The sequence below is a fragment of the Parus major genome, chromosome 4 (genome assembly GCF_001522545.3).
Source record: "Parus major isolate Abel chromosome 4, Parus_major1.1, whole genome shotgun sequence".
In the NCBI taxonomy this organism is placed as follows: Eukaryota; Metazoa; Chordata; class Aves; order Passeriformes; family Paridae; genus Parus; species Parus major.
In genome coordinates this window covers 3421247-3438323 of record NC_031771.1, presented here as the reverse complement: position 1 = coordinate 3438323, position 17077 = coordinate 3421247, and the positions used below count along the sequence as shown (strand labels likewise).

At 42.9% G+C, this 17077-nt stretch overlaps 1 protein-coding gene across 1 annotated transcript in view; it reads left to right on the top strand.

Moving 5' to 3' along the window:
- Positions 1 to 6: 6 nt before the first annotated feature.
- The window catches only part of ARSJ (arylsulfatase family member J), a 34205-nt gene continuing 17134 nt past the window's right edge, over positions 7 to 17077 (top strand). The window contains exon 1 of the mRNA XM_033513750.1: positions 7 to 539. Within this exon, the coding sequence (XP_033369641.1) occupies positions 172 to 539 (368 nt within the window). The 5' untranslated portion in view covers positions 7 to 171. The remainder of the gene's footprint in view (positions 540 to 17077) is intronic.

Genomic DNA, 17077 nt, shown 5'->3' with positions numbered 1-17077 from the left:
ACCGGCACCGGCTCCAGCGGCTGAAGTTGCCGAAGTTGGGATGACTGCGATGTTCCTCGCCCGGCGGGAGCCCTGACGGGCGCTGCCCGTCCCGAGGCCGCCTGGCTTTGTTGGGTTTTTGTTGGTTTATTTCCTTTTCGTTACTGTTTTTCTGCCCTCCCGCCGCGGTGGATGGCCCGCGGTGGGCGCCGCTGGCCGCGCCGCCCCAGCCGGGGCAGGATGGTGGCGGCGGTGCTGGTCGGGCTGTCCCTGCTCAGCCTCCTCACCTGCGGCTACCTGGCCTGGGGCAGCCGCCGAGGAGGTGCCGGGGAGGCGCCGGGGAACCTGCTGGGAGAGGAGCCCGCGGCCGGCGCCCCCAGCTCGCAGCCGCACATCATCTTCATCCTGGCCGACGATCAGGGGTTCAGGGACGTGGGGTACCACGGGTCTGAGATCCGGACGCCCACGCTGGACAAGCTGGCTGCCGAAGGGGTCAAGCTGGAGAACTACTACGTCCAGCCCATGTGTACACCATCCAGAAGCCAGCTGATCACTGGAAAGTAAGTTTGCTGCTACTTCATCGTTCACCTCTCCAGCCTAAACGCTGTCCCTGTTGGAAGGAGCACGGGTGAACCCGGCGGGTTCACGTCTGGGTTATCCTGTGGGCAGAAGATGCCTCCATGGTTCCCTTAAAACCCTTGAATGGAGCGGACCTGTGATAGGTTTGAAGTAGCGAAATAAAGCTGTCACCCAGCGAGGCAGGAGGGTTCAGCACTGCGAGCTGCCCCACGGAGTGCTGGAGCACATGGTGCTTACAGCGTCGCTAGCAGACGTGCTGTTTGTCAGAGGAATGTTGCCATTGCTGGGGAGCGAGCAGCTCTGCTTTGCTCCGTCATTTCCAAGGGACTCGGAGCAGGAGTCGTCTCAGGGAAATGCCAGCCTTACATTTTCTCCTCGGTGTTCACTGCAGTTGGGTCACAGCTCTCACTGACGTTGTCTTGATGTGTCTTGATTAACCTCCAAGGGTTATCCTGAATTTATGAGGTGCTTTCCCAGTGTGTGGATGGGCACAGGGAATTCAGGCTCTCTTGGCACCCTCATAGCTGTGGCACGGCTCTTGTCCCTTTGCAGACAATTACAAACTTTACTCCTAAGCCACTAAAATAGGTGCCTCACCTAAATGGTGAAAGCCCTGGGTGGATGCCATGTGCTTTGCCTTAAAGTTGTGTTAGTCTGTGGTCTGTTAACAAAATAATTACCCAACCTCAGGGTCTTTTTGCATCAGAAGGTTAATGAGGATTAAGGGGGAGAGTTTATTCATTTGAACTGTAGGAACAATTTCCAAATAGCTCCAAGTGTGGACACATTCACTCTGGAACAAAACTGCCTTGTTTCTGTTTAGCTTAACTCCCTTTGACAGGAACAGGGAATGCTTAAAAGAGCAAAACAAAATGAGGGGAAAAAAGTTTATTTTCTCCTTTCCCGAAGTATAAACAGGAACAAGGCCATGTTAATACTGCTGGTAAAAGAAACACATGTTAAATAAAACAAGCAACTGGCCTGGTGTCTTGCATCTCCATATGCTAGAGCTGGAGTTAATTCCCAGTCTCGGTCTATTTCCCAGACTTGCTGGACCAGGGAGGTTTGCATGGAGAGCCGACACATTATCTAGAGCAGAAATTCCACATGGTTTTTTGTTTTGGTTTAATTTTTACTCCTTTGTGCAGACTGTGTCTCAGAAGATATTTCGAGACACCTCCTCACTCATTGACAAGAACAGAGTTGCCCTGCGGCAACTAAAGCAGCGGCTTTCAAGGGAAATGTGTGCCAGGATAGCATTGAGTGCATCTTGGTTGTCTTTAAAGGCACGCAGCAGTTGGAGGCCAGGAGCTCCGCCAGCAGCACGTAGCCAGCCAGTTTTCTGAGGATGATGGTTTGGGAAGCAGTGCTTTACAAAGGGAATGTCATGCTGCACAGGAATGACTCATGCAGCAGCTGCAGGAATGGGATGACCGGGTTCCTGTGGAACCAGGGTGCTGCTCTGGCTCTTGGAGGCTGCAGAGATTGTCTAAACATGAAAAACATACAAGTTAAGAATGACTGTAACTCAGTTGAACTATTCTGATGCTTCTTTAAATGCAGTAAAAGGTAGGCATGTTCAGAGGAATCCTGCTCTTCTCATCGGCTTGCTAGGCGGAAATGGTTCTGCAAATCTTCCTACTTTGGTTTTGGAAACTTTTATAGGAAAAAAGAAATTTGGTTGTACTTTGCCTTTATTTTCTTTGTCTCCTGGTCTAAAGCCCTTAGAACATTTTTTTTTAAATGTTGTTCTACGTTAGGGAAAAAGGAGCTGTAGAGAGTGAACTGTTTTTCATGAGTGAGAAATCAGGGAGGGATTGGTGAGGGGTTTATAGGCTGGGTACAGTCTCACAAGGCAGATTCAGAGAACACTGTTTCCATTCTTGCTGAAGGTAAGTGATGACTGCTTTTAATGCCTTCTTAGAAGAGGTGTCTTAATAAAAATGCCAGGATTTGGACACTTCTAATCCAGGATAAGTGCTGTTATTTCTCAAGTTCTTAAACTTGTTTGCTCCAGGCTAAAGACCTGCTCATCTTCTGAAGGTGCAGCTCAGCTGGATGCTCCATGCCTCCCAATGCACATCCAGTGCTTAACATAGTATCAAAGAAAAGTTCAGGTTGGAAGGGACCTTTAAAGGGTCACCTAGTCCTGCCCCCATGGACACCTTGAACTAGAACATGTTCCAAACGTTGCCTGTTGGATCAGTCAAATCCAGAGGGACTTGGGTAAATCAGAGTCATGAGGGAGCACTGACTCAGGTTGCCAAGTGGAAATTAAATTTTAGAGAAGACTTTATTCTTCATGGGTCTCCAGGCAGCCCCTCCATGGCCTGTGTTAGCAAAGAGGCCCTTTTGGTGGATGTCCTGCGTGTGAACTAGCACAGGGAAGGAGGCTGAAGGTGACATGTTAGAAGGAAGAGGCAGAATTAGTTTTTCCCCCCTGTGCTGTACCACAGTGTGGCAGCTGGTGAGTTTGTCATCCTGACCACTTCGGAGTCCCTGTCTGTTTTCTCACACCCTGTGTGTGAGCGAGCCTCTGGCTACTTTCATTCCTCACTTTCCCACGGTATTGTCACTTTCCCCATTCACTCCATCCAAAACTATTGCTTTTAGGCCCCTAGTAGAGCTGGCTTCCACAGCTTTTTATTTTGGGCTTTATTTTTGGGTAGGGGGTGGGGAGGTTGTGGCTGAGCTGAGCCTCAGGAATGGAGAAGAAAGGTGTGAGCCAGTGGGCCGAGGGCCAGTGTGATGTGCTGGGGCTGTGCAGGGAGGTGAGGGAGCAGCTCTGAGAAGCAGCTGCACAGCTGGGATGGCAGCAGGGACCTGGGTGACAGGGTGTGCTCTGCCTTGGGCAGCTCTGGGACACTGCCCCGCCTCTCCCATGTCCTGCAGCTGGACTAAACCTTTGGTTGTCTTTGGGCTTGGGTGTGAGAGACATACATTATCTCCAGATGAATTGTTTCGTGTGATACGGTATTTTTTTTTGTGGCTGTTTTCTTCTTGGAAGTAACAGGCATGCCTCAAAAGCTAAATAATTTGAGCAGAACAGGATACCTGTCTGAAAGCCCCTAAGCTTAGATGAGCATGTGCTGGGGTAGCTGCCCCAGTTCTGCCTAGCGGGCCTTCTGCAATATAGTGGTATTTGTTGGGGAAATGCTCCATTTATCAAAGGAATCTGACAGTTAATACTGACTGATAAGAAGGAATCTAGACATAATATGCTGTAAATGCTTTTGGCATTATTTAGATACCTGCTTCCTCCTCTAGGCTCCCGGATTTCTGCTGACCATCAGACTTGTAGCCTGGGGACTGTGATGTGCACTGGAATCCATCTGGGCCGCAGGAAGGCTCCTCATCATTTTGGGAGTAGGGATCTCGCTTTGTAGAATCTGATGCACAGCTGGGGTTACAGATCAGTGGGAATCTGAACTCCTTTTGTGAGTCATGGAAGCCCTACACTAATCTCAGGAATGAGCTTTGCACTGTGGATGGAATGCAGAGATGGAAGATGTTGGGAAATGGTGCAAGTCTGGGGAAATAAATCCCTTTTTTCCTCTGGGATAAAATGGACTATTGAGAATTTGCTCATCCAAAGCAGACAGCAATAGATTGCATAATCAGTAAGCATAATCTGAGTCTTATTGTAATACAAGTAATTATATCTCATACCTAATTCAGAAATATCACACATTTATAAACATATATATATATATAGCTATATGTGCTAGGCATATGTCTCTAGGCATCCCTATGTAGTGTTACCTAGTTCAGCATTAAAAAAGACAATGTTTGAGCAAACTAAGACTTATTTTGGCAAACAGGAGTGGGCTAAGTACTTTGAGTTGAAGGCAGTGTAGCTGACTTCAGGCAAACAGAAATACTTTACTCTGAGGGTGCAAGTTCTTGGTAAGCCTCCTCTTTCCCTGCCTCCTTGTTGGAGAACAAATCAGGTTGCATCCTGGGCCAGCCTGCAGTTCCAGCAGCACATTGCTCTGGGAAGGAGCCAGTACAGTGGTGCGTGACTGGGAAGTTACCTGCTGTGCTCTGAGCTGCAGCAAAGGGTCTTGGAGCCTTGACGGGATACTGGGAAGCATATCTAACACTCCATTAGATATATTCCCTGTTCTGTACTTAACAAAACATGAGGGCTGCACAATATCAGCCTTAAATACCAAGAGGTGACCTGATACTTTATCTGCTCTGGAGTAAAGGGACTTGGCAGCCAGCAGTCCCGAGTTTAATTCTGAGCAGAGTTTCCATTAAGAACTGAGATGATGAAATAAAATCTTCTGATTAAATGTGCCGGTAAGATAGGAGGGCCTTCCAACATTAAGGGACTGTAGTGATACTGAAAAACATCTTGAGAAATGAGAGACATAATCTGAAAAAAAGCAGAATTAAAGCCAGTAGTGATAAATAGAAGATACTCTGCTGAATTCCTGAAGCAGGAAGGAATTTAACAGGCTGAGGGTGGTGGTCAACTCCTTAGACAGTATTCCTTTAGAGAAGTAGCTGGAGTTACAGTGCATCATGCACTGTGTAGGAGGTCGACAGTGTCATGCTGTTACAAAAAAGGTGAACATCACATGAGTTTGTGAGAATGTGAGGCCTGGCAGATCTGTGAAGAGCTCTTCTTCTCCACGGCTGGAGAACTTTTGCCCAAACTTGGGCATCATTTTCCAAGAGCAGCATGTGTATCATTGGAGGGTGTCCAGAGGAGGGTGATCCAATATCTCAAGAGAGATACCTCGGGGGGGAAGGGTCAGAAGAAACAAGAGTTGTTTGTCCTAAAGAAGAGACAAATGGGAAGGGACGTGGTAGGTCTCCAGTATTTTAAGACTGTGTGTGTTCAGTGTCATGATGGGTGGCACAAGAAATGAGGAGCTTTCTGGAGCAGGGAAAACTTCAGGTCAGACCAGAGGGAGAACCTGTGAGTGTAAAGATTGTGAAACACTGGAATAGCTGGCTTTGAGAAATTGAGGGGTTTCTCCAGCAGCAGTCAATATGTCAGGAATGACATAATGTAGCTGAGTCTGTCTTGGGGGAAAGGGTTGAACTGGATGGCGTCTCTTCCAGCTCAGATTCATCTGTGCCTCATTTGAAGTACAGATTAATACAGAAGGCTTTCTGAGGGGTGGTGTGAATAAAACACTTCTAAATGCCAGAAACTATTTCAGCGTTCACTCTGAGAGAAAATACCGTGTGAAAGTTTAATTTCAGTTTTCTCCTGGAAATTCCTGTATTCTGCATCCTCGTTTTCTCTGGAAATTTTCAGGATTTTTTCCCCCTAGGCCTCATAACTCTTGGAGTATGTCATTGTTTATTTCTGCTGACTTCTTTCAGGACCGTTCGTGGGACGGCTGCCAAAGATGTTGAGGTATCTTTTTCCATGTTCTTATGTTTTTCACTTAGGATGACATTGTCCGTACATACATATATATGAAGTACACACAGAGAACAAGTAAATAATTAAATGCAAGGACTTCTTTTTCTTTATTTTCGTCTGCCTCTGTTTGCCCTCCTCTGTTCTATGGAAAATTAGATCCAGGTACTGAGCAGTCGTGGGGTATTAAGCTACAGGAGGTCTGTCCATATCACTGTAATTATTAATTGACTGCACAAAGGGGCATGTGGAGAACAGGGCTGGAAAGGAAACTGCATGCAAACAATCAAGATAGGAAGCAGCACACACAGGAAGTAGCAAAGTGTAGGACTGGTTGTGATAACTTTTTCTTGCATCACTTTCTAAGAGCCTCTAAGAATATTCTTTGATAACCTGTTGCATGGAACAAACAGCATTGCCTGACATCTATAACCATATAGTGGAAGTTGATTTTTGTTTTTCTTTTTCCAATTTATACTCATTTATACAGTAAGCTAAAGCAATAGAGTTGGAAATAAATTTAGAAAATGGGTGATTGTAAATTATCAGTACCCCAGTGAGTTTGTTACAGGCTTTTATACTGTGGTTTGGTTTTGTTGGGTGTTTCAAGTGCAAAAGGGAAATTATATTGCATGCAAGAATTAAGCTTAAGATAGTTAAGGAATTTAGCTCTCTTAGCATTGTTCCTGGTACATGCTTTGTAATTGATGGCACACAGTGCTGCCTGTGCCAAGAAGTTGAATGAGTGGTGGTAGTGGATTCCAGTTCTCCCTTTTCACTCTTACTCTTCCTTCATGAGACCCTTTAAGTGAGTCAAGATGGGAACCTGAGATGGGTGTCTGAAAATAAAACTGGAAATGAAAAGATGGGGGGTCTGCTTTCCTGTCAAAGGATTTAGACCAAATTAAATGGGACAAATTAAAATAATGTTTTCATTAAAACACTTTATGTTTCCTGGAAAAATTTTCCAGATGAGCTGAAGCTCAGAAAAAGGGAAAAATCTGTCCACATTCTTTCTGTCTCTGTGACACTTGTGTGGGTGCTAATACCACACCCGGGGCTTTGTCTTCATAATTGTGTGTATCTTAGTTCAGGGTTTGATTTTTTTATTGCACTTTGGGTTTTAAGTCAACCTTTGAGATTTCCAATTCCCCCCTGTATCTTTTGCTTGCCTTTGTATGATTCATAGTCAGATTTTCTGTGCTGAGTTGAGTTTGCTCCATTCTAGAATTTCTGTTCCAGAATGAAGGAGGTAATTTCACCAGCCGGTTTTCAATTAATATAAATAGCACAAGGCAAAGAAGATTGTGCCTGTGTGAGCCATCTTGTGTAGGATGTGTTAGCTTTCTCTGTATCAGTAAGTGTTTTATCAAAGCCACCCAATTTATTAGTTTTCTCACTTAAAAGCCAGCAGACCGGGCTGCTGACCCCAGCTTCTCTCTGTACATGTAAATTGGGAGGCTGGAATGCAAGAGCAAGAGTTCAGAAAAAACCCAAGACAACCCTAACAGGTAACAAATGTAAGGGATTAATACAAAAGGTGTTTTAAGCATTGAGGTTTGACTAAAATAGCTCTGTGGTCTGTGATGAAACTGCAGAATTTTAAACGGAGAACTTTATTGTACATGCTGGTTTGTAGTAAGAAAGCAGTTAAATATGTTTCATCATTCTGGTTCAACTGCAGTTGTAACACGTTAATTAGTGGTGTCAGCTATCACCTACTTATTAATTCAGCCTGTTATCAATGTATTATCAAGCTTGAGGTTGGAGGGACAGGATGTTGCTGGAGTTGGAAAACAAATCTGGGATAATTAAGTACATTTTAATCTGCTTCAAACACAAAATTATCTTCTCAAATGCATCTCTGCAGATATTAGATAATAAGCATTGAAGTAGACATTATTAATATCATAAGTATGTTGTGGCCCCAGAGCCTTTGTTTTCAACCTTGGGGCAGAAAATTCCCATGCAAAAACCAAACCTATTCCTTTTTTTTTCCTTAGACTTAACCACATGGTTAATGAGGATGTTTGTGCCATGGCAGCTTTCTCACTATCATTTCTTACTGGAGCTCTGATGGTAAATGCAGGATTCAAACAAAATTACTTTGGCTTTTAATTTCACTTTTTTTTTCTTCTTTTTCAATTGAAAGATTAATTCAGCTTTTTGGAGTACATTTTAATTCCAGTGCATCCTCATATATCAGAATATTAGCTGTTTCCTAGCCAAATCTCTTGTGTCCATTCTCTGATTCAGTCTACTTTTATCTCCATTTATGCATTTTAAAGCATTCCTTCCCTGAAAGAGAATTTTCTCCCATTATGAGATAACATTATGTAATTTTTCTTAGCATTTATAGAACACAAGTGGGGACCAAGGTACTGCTTTAGAGGCGATCTCTGTGATAATAAGCTCTCATGAGAAATGAGTTCCTTTCTGTTTTGAAGAGGCAGAAAATTACAAATTTGAAGAAACACTATAATTTGAGTAAAATGGGAAGCTGAAGGGAGAGGAGAAAATTAATCTCAGGATAGGGGGAAGCAGTGTAGTATCTTTAGACTAAATATACTCTAATAGACCCACTGTTGCCTCAAAATTGTACCTCTCTGAAGGCAATAAACCTTGTCAAAGCAATATTTACCATCTCATTTTGTATACTCAGTTTTAGTTGTCATGGATCAGAGCTGATAAAGTTGTAGAAAACTAGGTTTGAGGGGACCTCTGGAGGTTGCTGAATTAGGTCTCCTGCCAGCTTACATCACACAGCAGGGACACAGTGACTTTTTATAAACTCTTCTTTATTATTTGCTTCCTCTTGGAAATAAAAAAAATAAATATTGCCAAGTATCCAAGAAATTGGAATCTTGACTGTTAGGGAGTTCCCTAACTTTAGCATGTCATCAATTTTAGTAAAGAAAACTGTTTCGTGACTTTTTAATATTTAATTTATTTTTTTTTCTGTGAAAGGGCTGATTGATGTAATTAGGGACTTTGTTAATGACCACAGCATAATGGCAGCTCCTTCCTTAATTTTTCCATGGTCCCATTTTCAAAAGCCTTCAGAGGAAACTATTTCAGTCCGTTTGCTGATTTTTCTTAAGAGCAGATTTTTTTTACTATTGTACATACTTGATTACCATCATTCCACATTAATTCTGATTTGCAGTCTGTGTAATTCTTAATTCTTGAATTATTTTATGGTTCTGACTTGTCATAATAAATTCTTGATGAAGGGGAGGAAGCAACAACTTACTTCTGTGTGTTGTTCCTCCCCCAGTAGAAGTACTCTAGGCAAAAAATGAAGTATTTGCTGCTTGGTTTATGGCCCTCTCCATTCTTACCAGCTTCTGCTTCCATGTTTCCTACCAAATGTGACCTGGAAGTGCACTGGGGTTTAATAGCCTGAATTTCAGCTGTTACCTCCTACAGTGCCTTGTCTCTACCAGTAAACTGGTTTAATAGGATTTTTTTATAAATATATATATTGATGTAGCTTTTCCTGGCAAATCCTTAAAGTGCTTTTGAATCTGAAAAACTGTACCATGGAGATGATTCTTACTGTTCAGCGTGCATCTTCCATGTGTCTGAGTCAGACCTGCTCACTTTGGGAACAGAAACATTTATTTTGTTACCATTAACCATGGTGAGTCATGGTAATGCAAAATGAAATTTGTGGGATACTCTGCTTTGCTTTTCTTTATAAACAAGATGTAGTCTGAGATATCTTAAAAAAAAAACAGAGTGGAGCATTTCTGTATTAAATTATTTCATTGCCTAGTTGGGTTTTGGGGTACTTGGGGGACATTTCTGTTCCTTAATAAATTATTGATTTGGATAATAAATGTATTTGGGGTCAGAAGCAGGAGGAACAACTCAAGCAGGGAGTCAGACAACCAAGATTTTACTTCTTGCCCTTGTGATTGTTCACACAGGTTCGTGTGTTTGGAAACCTTTCCTGTGGGGTGAGGGTGCCCATCACCCAAGGGGAGAGTGGTGAGCTACCCCTTTCCTCCCCAGTTAGCCTGGAGAAAGCTGTTGCCTGGTTTGTGTTTCACTGGTAATGGAGGTGTGTGTTTTAGAAAATGAGACTATTAACTTGACCCAGTTGCCAGTTCCTTCTGCAGCCTCCCATCCTTCTAGGGGAAAACCACAGGAAATTATTCTAGCCGTAGTAATAGTGGTGCTCTGTGCAACCCTCCCCTCCTGTCCTTCAGGATGCCTCCCTGACCTTTTTCACACTATCCCCAGAAAACACTCAAGCCTTTCAGGTCATTCCAGAATTAGTTTTAAACATTTGCAGCCTCCCAAACCACTTCCAGGCTATCCTGGATACCAGCCCACCAGGATGTCCTTTTGGAGTCTTCTCTCTGCTTCCAAGGCCAATCATTTTGGCTGCCAGATTTAAATCCATTCTATTCATTTCCACCATTCTCCTGTCTCTGGCACCAAGCAGAGGAAGAGCCAAACCTTCTTCAAACCGAGTCTTCTCCACAGGAATGGGTTGTCTCACCCTGTCCTTTAGTTCTCTACTTCTTCAGGTATATTTTTTTCTGAAGAGTGGATTGATGTGTCTTTCAGATACAATCAAAATTTAGCTTCCTCTTAATCAGTTACTGGCATGTGAAAAACTTTGTATGGATAAAGAAATAACATTTATGCTTTCCTTATCAGTATTTTAAAGCTGTATTAATTACAGCTGATCACAGTTGTAAATACACTTCAAGGGGTATGAAAGGGCTATGACTTCTTGCACAGCACTGAAATTATGTTGAAGCAGTTAAAAAGCCTCTTGTCAAGGGAGATTCTCTAGTAAATGTTTGATTTTGTACCACGTAGCTTTCCATCAGCATTGTATTTTAAAACCAAACCGGAAGAGAAGAGGTGATACTATCAGGGAGGAGAAGGAGCTTTACAAAGGTTGTGCTACTCCCAGGAGTGTTTGGAAAAGAAAACAAACCTAAGGCACTTGGAAGGAATTCAGGGATTTCTAATTAGATATGACATGATATGAGAAGTGATGTGATATGATATATAGGCAATTTTATTCACCTTTTAAGTTCACCCTTCTGTGTTCAAACCCAACCGTGCTTCCCTGATTTCCTCCAAGCCCTGGAACTGAGTTCTCTGCTACTGCCAGCCTGCCTTAGCAGTGCAGGGCAATGTGTTGCTCTGGGGTTTGCAGGCTGTTCTGGGAACAAGGTGTTTCCAGGGAAGCAGATGTTCCTCGTCCGCCCACAGCGACCTTGGCTCGGCGATGGCCCGGCTGCTCCCGGCTCCTGCAGGAGGAACTCTGTGCTTTGGGTACGAATCTCCTGGAGAGCTGGTGTTTCTCAGCTGAGCTCTGTGGATCCACTCCTTTTCCCTGGGGGCTGTGTCAGAGAGAATCCCAGCTGGACTCACTGGATGGTGCTCTCTGGAAGGTTCCCTTTATGGCTCCTGAGCTGCTGGACAGGTCAAAAGAGAGGGAACAAACTGGCATTCGTTGCTTTGCATCCACAGGAAATTCAAGAAAACAAAGTTTTAAGAAATCCTAATAACTTACCATGTCTGTACTTCTTCAGGAAATCATTAAAAAATACTATTTAAAAATGTGGGAATAACTTGTTCCTAAAAACTTTCAACAGAGAGATTTCCACACTTTCCCCGGGCAGTCTTAGCTGTAATTTGGGTTATATAACGTTTCAACTGTCTCACTTCATCTTTCCTCCTGTGGTTTAAGCCTCTGGTCTCTTGGCAATTTTCAGGTGAAGAACTTACTTTGCTTCAAAAGGTAATAAATCTCCTGTCTGTTATCTGAGTCTATTATCACTTCCCTGCTCTTCCCTTCCCCAGCCTGAGTAAATTCAGTTCTTTCCATCTTTCCACACAGATCTTGGTTTATATACCTTTGATGGCTCTTAATGTACTCCTCTGGACTTTTTATATCTGGGCCTGTTTTTTATTGAAAAGTGTCATCCGGAACAGGACACAATGTTCCAGTAAAAGTTTGACCAGTCCTGCCTTGATGTCTTGTTCTCAATCCCAAAGTTGCTAAAATATTTTCACAGTTGAGTAATTGGAAGGCAGCACATCAACTCCTTTACTGGCATGAATTTACCTCAGCAGAAAATCTGGGCAAAGCGTCTGTTTATCAGAGAGTGTTTGAGGCTTTTCCACTGCTGATGGATAGGAAATGTCACAAGAACAACAGATCTTGTACTATTTTTACCAGTTCAGCTGTGATCTGCCAATTAAACCAAGCTGATCATCCTTATGGGCTCGTTGCTGTGAGAACTCCCACGTTCTGTGCAGGGCAGGACGAGGTGCGCTCAAGCCAAACCATCCCATGACAGGATAACAGCCAGATTGGAGCTCCATCCCCTTGCTCAGGGATTGGATACGAAGCAAATACATTTTCTTTTCCTGTAACAGACCTGGGAAAGCTGTGGTTTATTGCCTTACTTGAGGCAGGATGTCATGTTTTTCCCAACCCCTCGTGTAGGTCCCGATAAGACACAGCTTTTTTCCACAGCACCGAGTCATTGCTGATTCACCCTCGGGCTGGGCCACCAGCAAGCCCCAGATCTTCTTTCCTGCAAGAAACTTAAAAAACTTAAAGCACTGCTTTGTGGTTATTGTAAATGAATTGCCTCCTCTTCAGTCCAGGTTATTCCTCTAATTCAATTTCCTTTTGAATTTGAGCTCGCCAACAGGCAGTGCAGCAGTTTGATCAGTGCAAATTTACAGTCTGAACAGGTTGTGGAATTTAATCTGTATAAATTTCACCTTAAACATATATTCATAACCCCTACGAAAATAATCACTCAAAAGGTAATTAACCCAATTGCTTTTTCTAATTCCTCACAGATGTACTGTAAGAATGAAAAAGCCTGCAGCTTAAATATAGTTATTCCAAATTTTTCATTTTACAGCTGAATTTGCCAAATCAGTTTTCAGGATTAATTAAAGAAATCACATGGGCATGTCATAAAATGGTTTGAGTTGAAAGGGACCTTAAAGCTCATCTTGATCCACCCCTGTCACAGGCAGGGACACTTTCCACTAGCCCAGGTTGCTCCAGGCCTTGTCCAACCTGGTCTTGGACACTTCCAGGGATCCAGGGGCAGCCACAGCTTCTCCGGGCACCCTGTGCCAGGGCCTGCCCACCCTCACAGTAAAATGTCTTTCTTCATGATGTCTTTTTCAGCCTTGGGCTTTTGGAGTCTTGGGTGTTCATGTGTTTAGAGTTTATTTTGATTTTGAGGTGTTTCTGCTCTCCCTTCTCTGTGTTTCTGGTTCATCAAACAAAATAATGATCTCGAGTTTCAGCGTTCCAGTGTCAAATGACCCGTGCCATTGTCCATGCATCCTGTTCTGCTGGAGTGTCACTGGATGTCACCTGCAGGTATTAAATAAAGATAAGAATAGCCTGATTGTTCCATCTTCATTTGTTTCGGTATTTCTCTGAAGAAATGAGGCAGGCAGTTTCCCAAATGAGCAGACACAGAGCCTTCTCTGTAGCTGTGGTGTTTGTGCTGAGGCCGGCAGGACGACGATGGAACAAACTGGGAATCCAGGCTGTCCTGATCTCAATCTTGTTTGTGGACCTGTGACAGTGAGTAAGGATTTGTCTTTCACAAGTTGTAAAAGATCAAGTTGCTGGGTTATATTTCATCACAAAAAATTGCAGATCAGTGTGCTGGTAAATCACGTGCAGGGCCAGAAAACTAACAGGCAGCTACAGCTCCAGTATTCAAAAATACATTTGTGCTCTTTAGAATTCTTCTCTGTTGAGCAGTGACCAATTTGATGATTTAATGGACGTTGACCCATAAAGACATTTTCTTAAAAGACCATTTGAAGCTTTCAGGTCTTCTGGGGTAGGTATATGGTGTTTAACAGCAAGGACATTTCCTACAAAATTACTGCTGGGCCTTCATTAGCTTTTAAAGATTAGAGATGACCAATTAGGCACGCTCCAGCTGTTTCCTCTGCTATAGGTAATACTGGTTTTATTAGATTTTATTAGAATTATGACCTTTATTTGTTTTTGAATCATGTCCAGCAAAATGGAATTGTCACTTGTTATCAGTGAATTGGTTTTTGGTTTTGGGAATAAACCATGTGTGCTCTTATTTGTGCATAAGAGTTTCTTCCTTGCCAGAAAGCCACGGATTATGATGAAGAAGGGAGGAAAAATAATTCCTTGCAGAGTAAAACATGAAAGATACAGATATATATGTACAAATTGCCAGTTTCTTTTTATAAACTGGCATTGCTGGAGAGGGCAGGGTCTGTTGCTCAGCCATTCTTCTATGGACAGTAAATGTGCTGTCTCACATGAACTCAGTCCTTTGGCAACCAATGTGCGTGGCCAGAGTAGGTGCCTTTAAAAAACACAGCAAAAGTGTACAAAGAAACCCCCCACCCTTGTCTAGCCTGATTCCCTTGGCTTGCACAAGGGAAATTTTGAATTTAGCAAATGGAACAAGTGTTCTCCAAGCCTGATCTGTTTGGGAGCAGTTGATAAATTGTGTCAAAACAGTCCTGCGTACTTGGAATTAAATGCTGCGCATTTCTGAAGAAACACTTGCAAATATTGCTGCTCTGCAGAAGTGTCTGAAACAGTTGGTGCTGCTGCAACACTGGCCAGGCAGGACTGGAATTAAAATATTTCCTCTCTGCCGTCTGCTCAAGGCTTATCAGCTGCTGATGGCATAGAGAAACTTGGTCTGTCTACAGTACCCTGATCCAAACTGAAAATATTTGCATTTCATTTTAAAAAAAGAAAACATTTTTTAAAGAAATATTTCAGCAACTTAGGCTTTTACAGCGATGCTTTAATTGTAGTCAGTTTGTCTCCCCACAAAACTCAGCATAAATCAAGACTTCTTTCAGTGTTCTTTTTTTTTTTATTATTATTTTTTTTTATTTTTTTCCCAAGACAGCAAGTGAGTGTGCTTCATCTCCCACCCTGTGCTGGGTGAGTGTATGGAACCTGTGTGGGAAGGTGTGCTCCATGTTTTCCTCTGCCTTTCTATCCTGCCAAGCCAGTGATGCTCCATTAGCATCAGGGACTAGGAATGGAACACACACAGTGACCCTGCCATGCCGGGGACATTGGAACCAAGTGATCTTCAAGGTCCCTTCCAACCCTAACCATTCTGCCATTCCATTATTCTAATTCTATGCTTTTCCATTAGTGTGTTTTTACACTGATACATCTTCAGTTTGTTCTCTAGATGCACCTAAATTTAGGAGGCAGTGAAGCTTGTATTCACAAGATTTAATTTAATGCACACGGTTTTGCCATGGCTAAACCAGAAATAATTCACTAAACACAAAATGTCATTCCCTTGAAGCTATAATTTGATGTACCTCTTAGAAATAAAAGTGTGGATTTTCTTAAATAAGTTGCTTAGTTAAATATATCTAAATAAACCCAGACAGTCCATTTAGGTAAGGAGTAGGTGCTTGAAGACAGGAAGTTCATGCAAAACGCAGAAATGCACCCACAGCAACTCGTGAAATTCTAAATGCAGCTGAACCGTGTGTTCCTTCCCATTTTCTGTCCCCTGCTGGGATTGTCTGTGTGGTACAACTGGAGATTGCCATGCCAGGAACATGACAGGGAGAGAACAGATTGCTTCCCTTCACTGACACAGGGGATTTAACCTATTTATGGCACTCGGGTGTTAGGACAGAAAAAGCCAAGCGTGCCCAGGCTGGGCAGATTTGCTGATAGTGCTTGTTCTGAATTCACACCTCATCAGTCCATTATTGAAGGAATTGAGGGAAGAAAGGAACCATGTCTTAATGGGGTAGGTGGATAATAGTGCCAGGCAAGCAAGAGGCCAACCTGCACCTGAGCCAACAGGGAAACCTTTTTTGGGAAGGAAAATGTGATTCTATAACGTGTGACTGTCCCTGAGCCATGGACACTGCAGCTTCTCAGGTCTTAAAGCTTTTTTTTTTGACTTCAGCTGCTAGCTTGCTTTAGGATGGAAAACTGCAATGTGCAGGCATAGTGTTTTATTTCTGTCACTTCTCTGCAAGAAAATAAACTACCTGCAGCCATCAAATTTTAAAAAGTAGCTGAAGCCATGGTCATAATTGGGAAGAATTTTGACGTAGGAGTTATTAAGGGGGGGAGAAGTGGAATTTTTTAAGCACATTCCTGAGGGAGTGAGTGGGAGAAATCATTCTGTCTGCTGAGAGCGTGAAATAATGTGTTTGCATTTTGGGGGTTTATTAGAAGGCAAAGTGTGCTTGGTGTGATTCCAATTGTTTAGCTACTTAATTCAAATGTATCTCTTCCATCTATAGGCTGATCAAGAGCTCCATAGTAGTCAGGCACTTGAAAATTTTAACCTTTGTCAAATTGTTGTTTTGTTGCATTTTCTTGTCTCAGTAACACACCTTGGAAATTGCAGATTCAAGGAGAGCGTGAGAATTTTCTTCTCTTTTTTTCATTCCCTAGGGGAAGCCAGAAATACAGAACAAATGTTCTTTTCAGATAGAAAAGCAAAAGAAAAAGAAATGGGTGGGCAACATACAAAGCTTTTTATTTTGTTGGCTCCATTTTTGTGTTTCTTAGCAGCAGAATATCTGCAGCTGTATTAGCTATATTATTACCTATAATATAGGTGATAATAGGGCTTGGATGGTCTTGGAGCAACCTGCTGCAGTGGCAGGTTCCCTGCCCATGGCAGAGAGCTTGGAACTGGATAAGGCCCCTCCAAGCCAAACCATTCTGTGATTCCATGGCCCCAGTAAGGAACCCCAGTGACCCAGAGAGGCTTTTATTCCAGCACATGAAATCCTTCAATGTGGCTGATGCCAAGGATATTTATAGGCTCAGAAGGAATAATGATGAGATTTTTTTTCTGGAGCAAATGAAATAAAAAGAAGGTTTGTTCATAAGCAAGAAAAGCTCTAAATCATGGTGAAGTTAACATCTTAATTTTGAGTCCAACAGGGAAAAGAGTTGGACCAGCAATTCCAGACCCTGTACAGGGAATACAGGTAATCTCAGAAGAAAAGGAGGTATTTCCTTGTCAAGCCAAGCCTTCCAGCTTAGATCCTAGAACTGCAATTGGCTGTGTTTTCAAGCATGGGGTTTCATCCTTCATCCCACAGGAATGAGAATGAAGACAG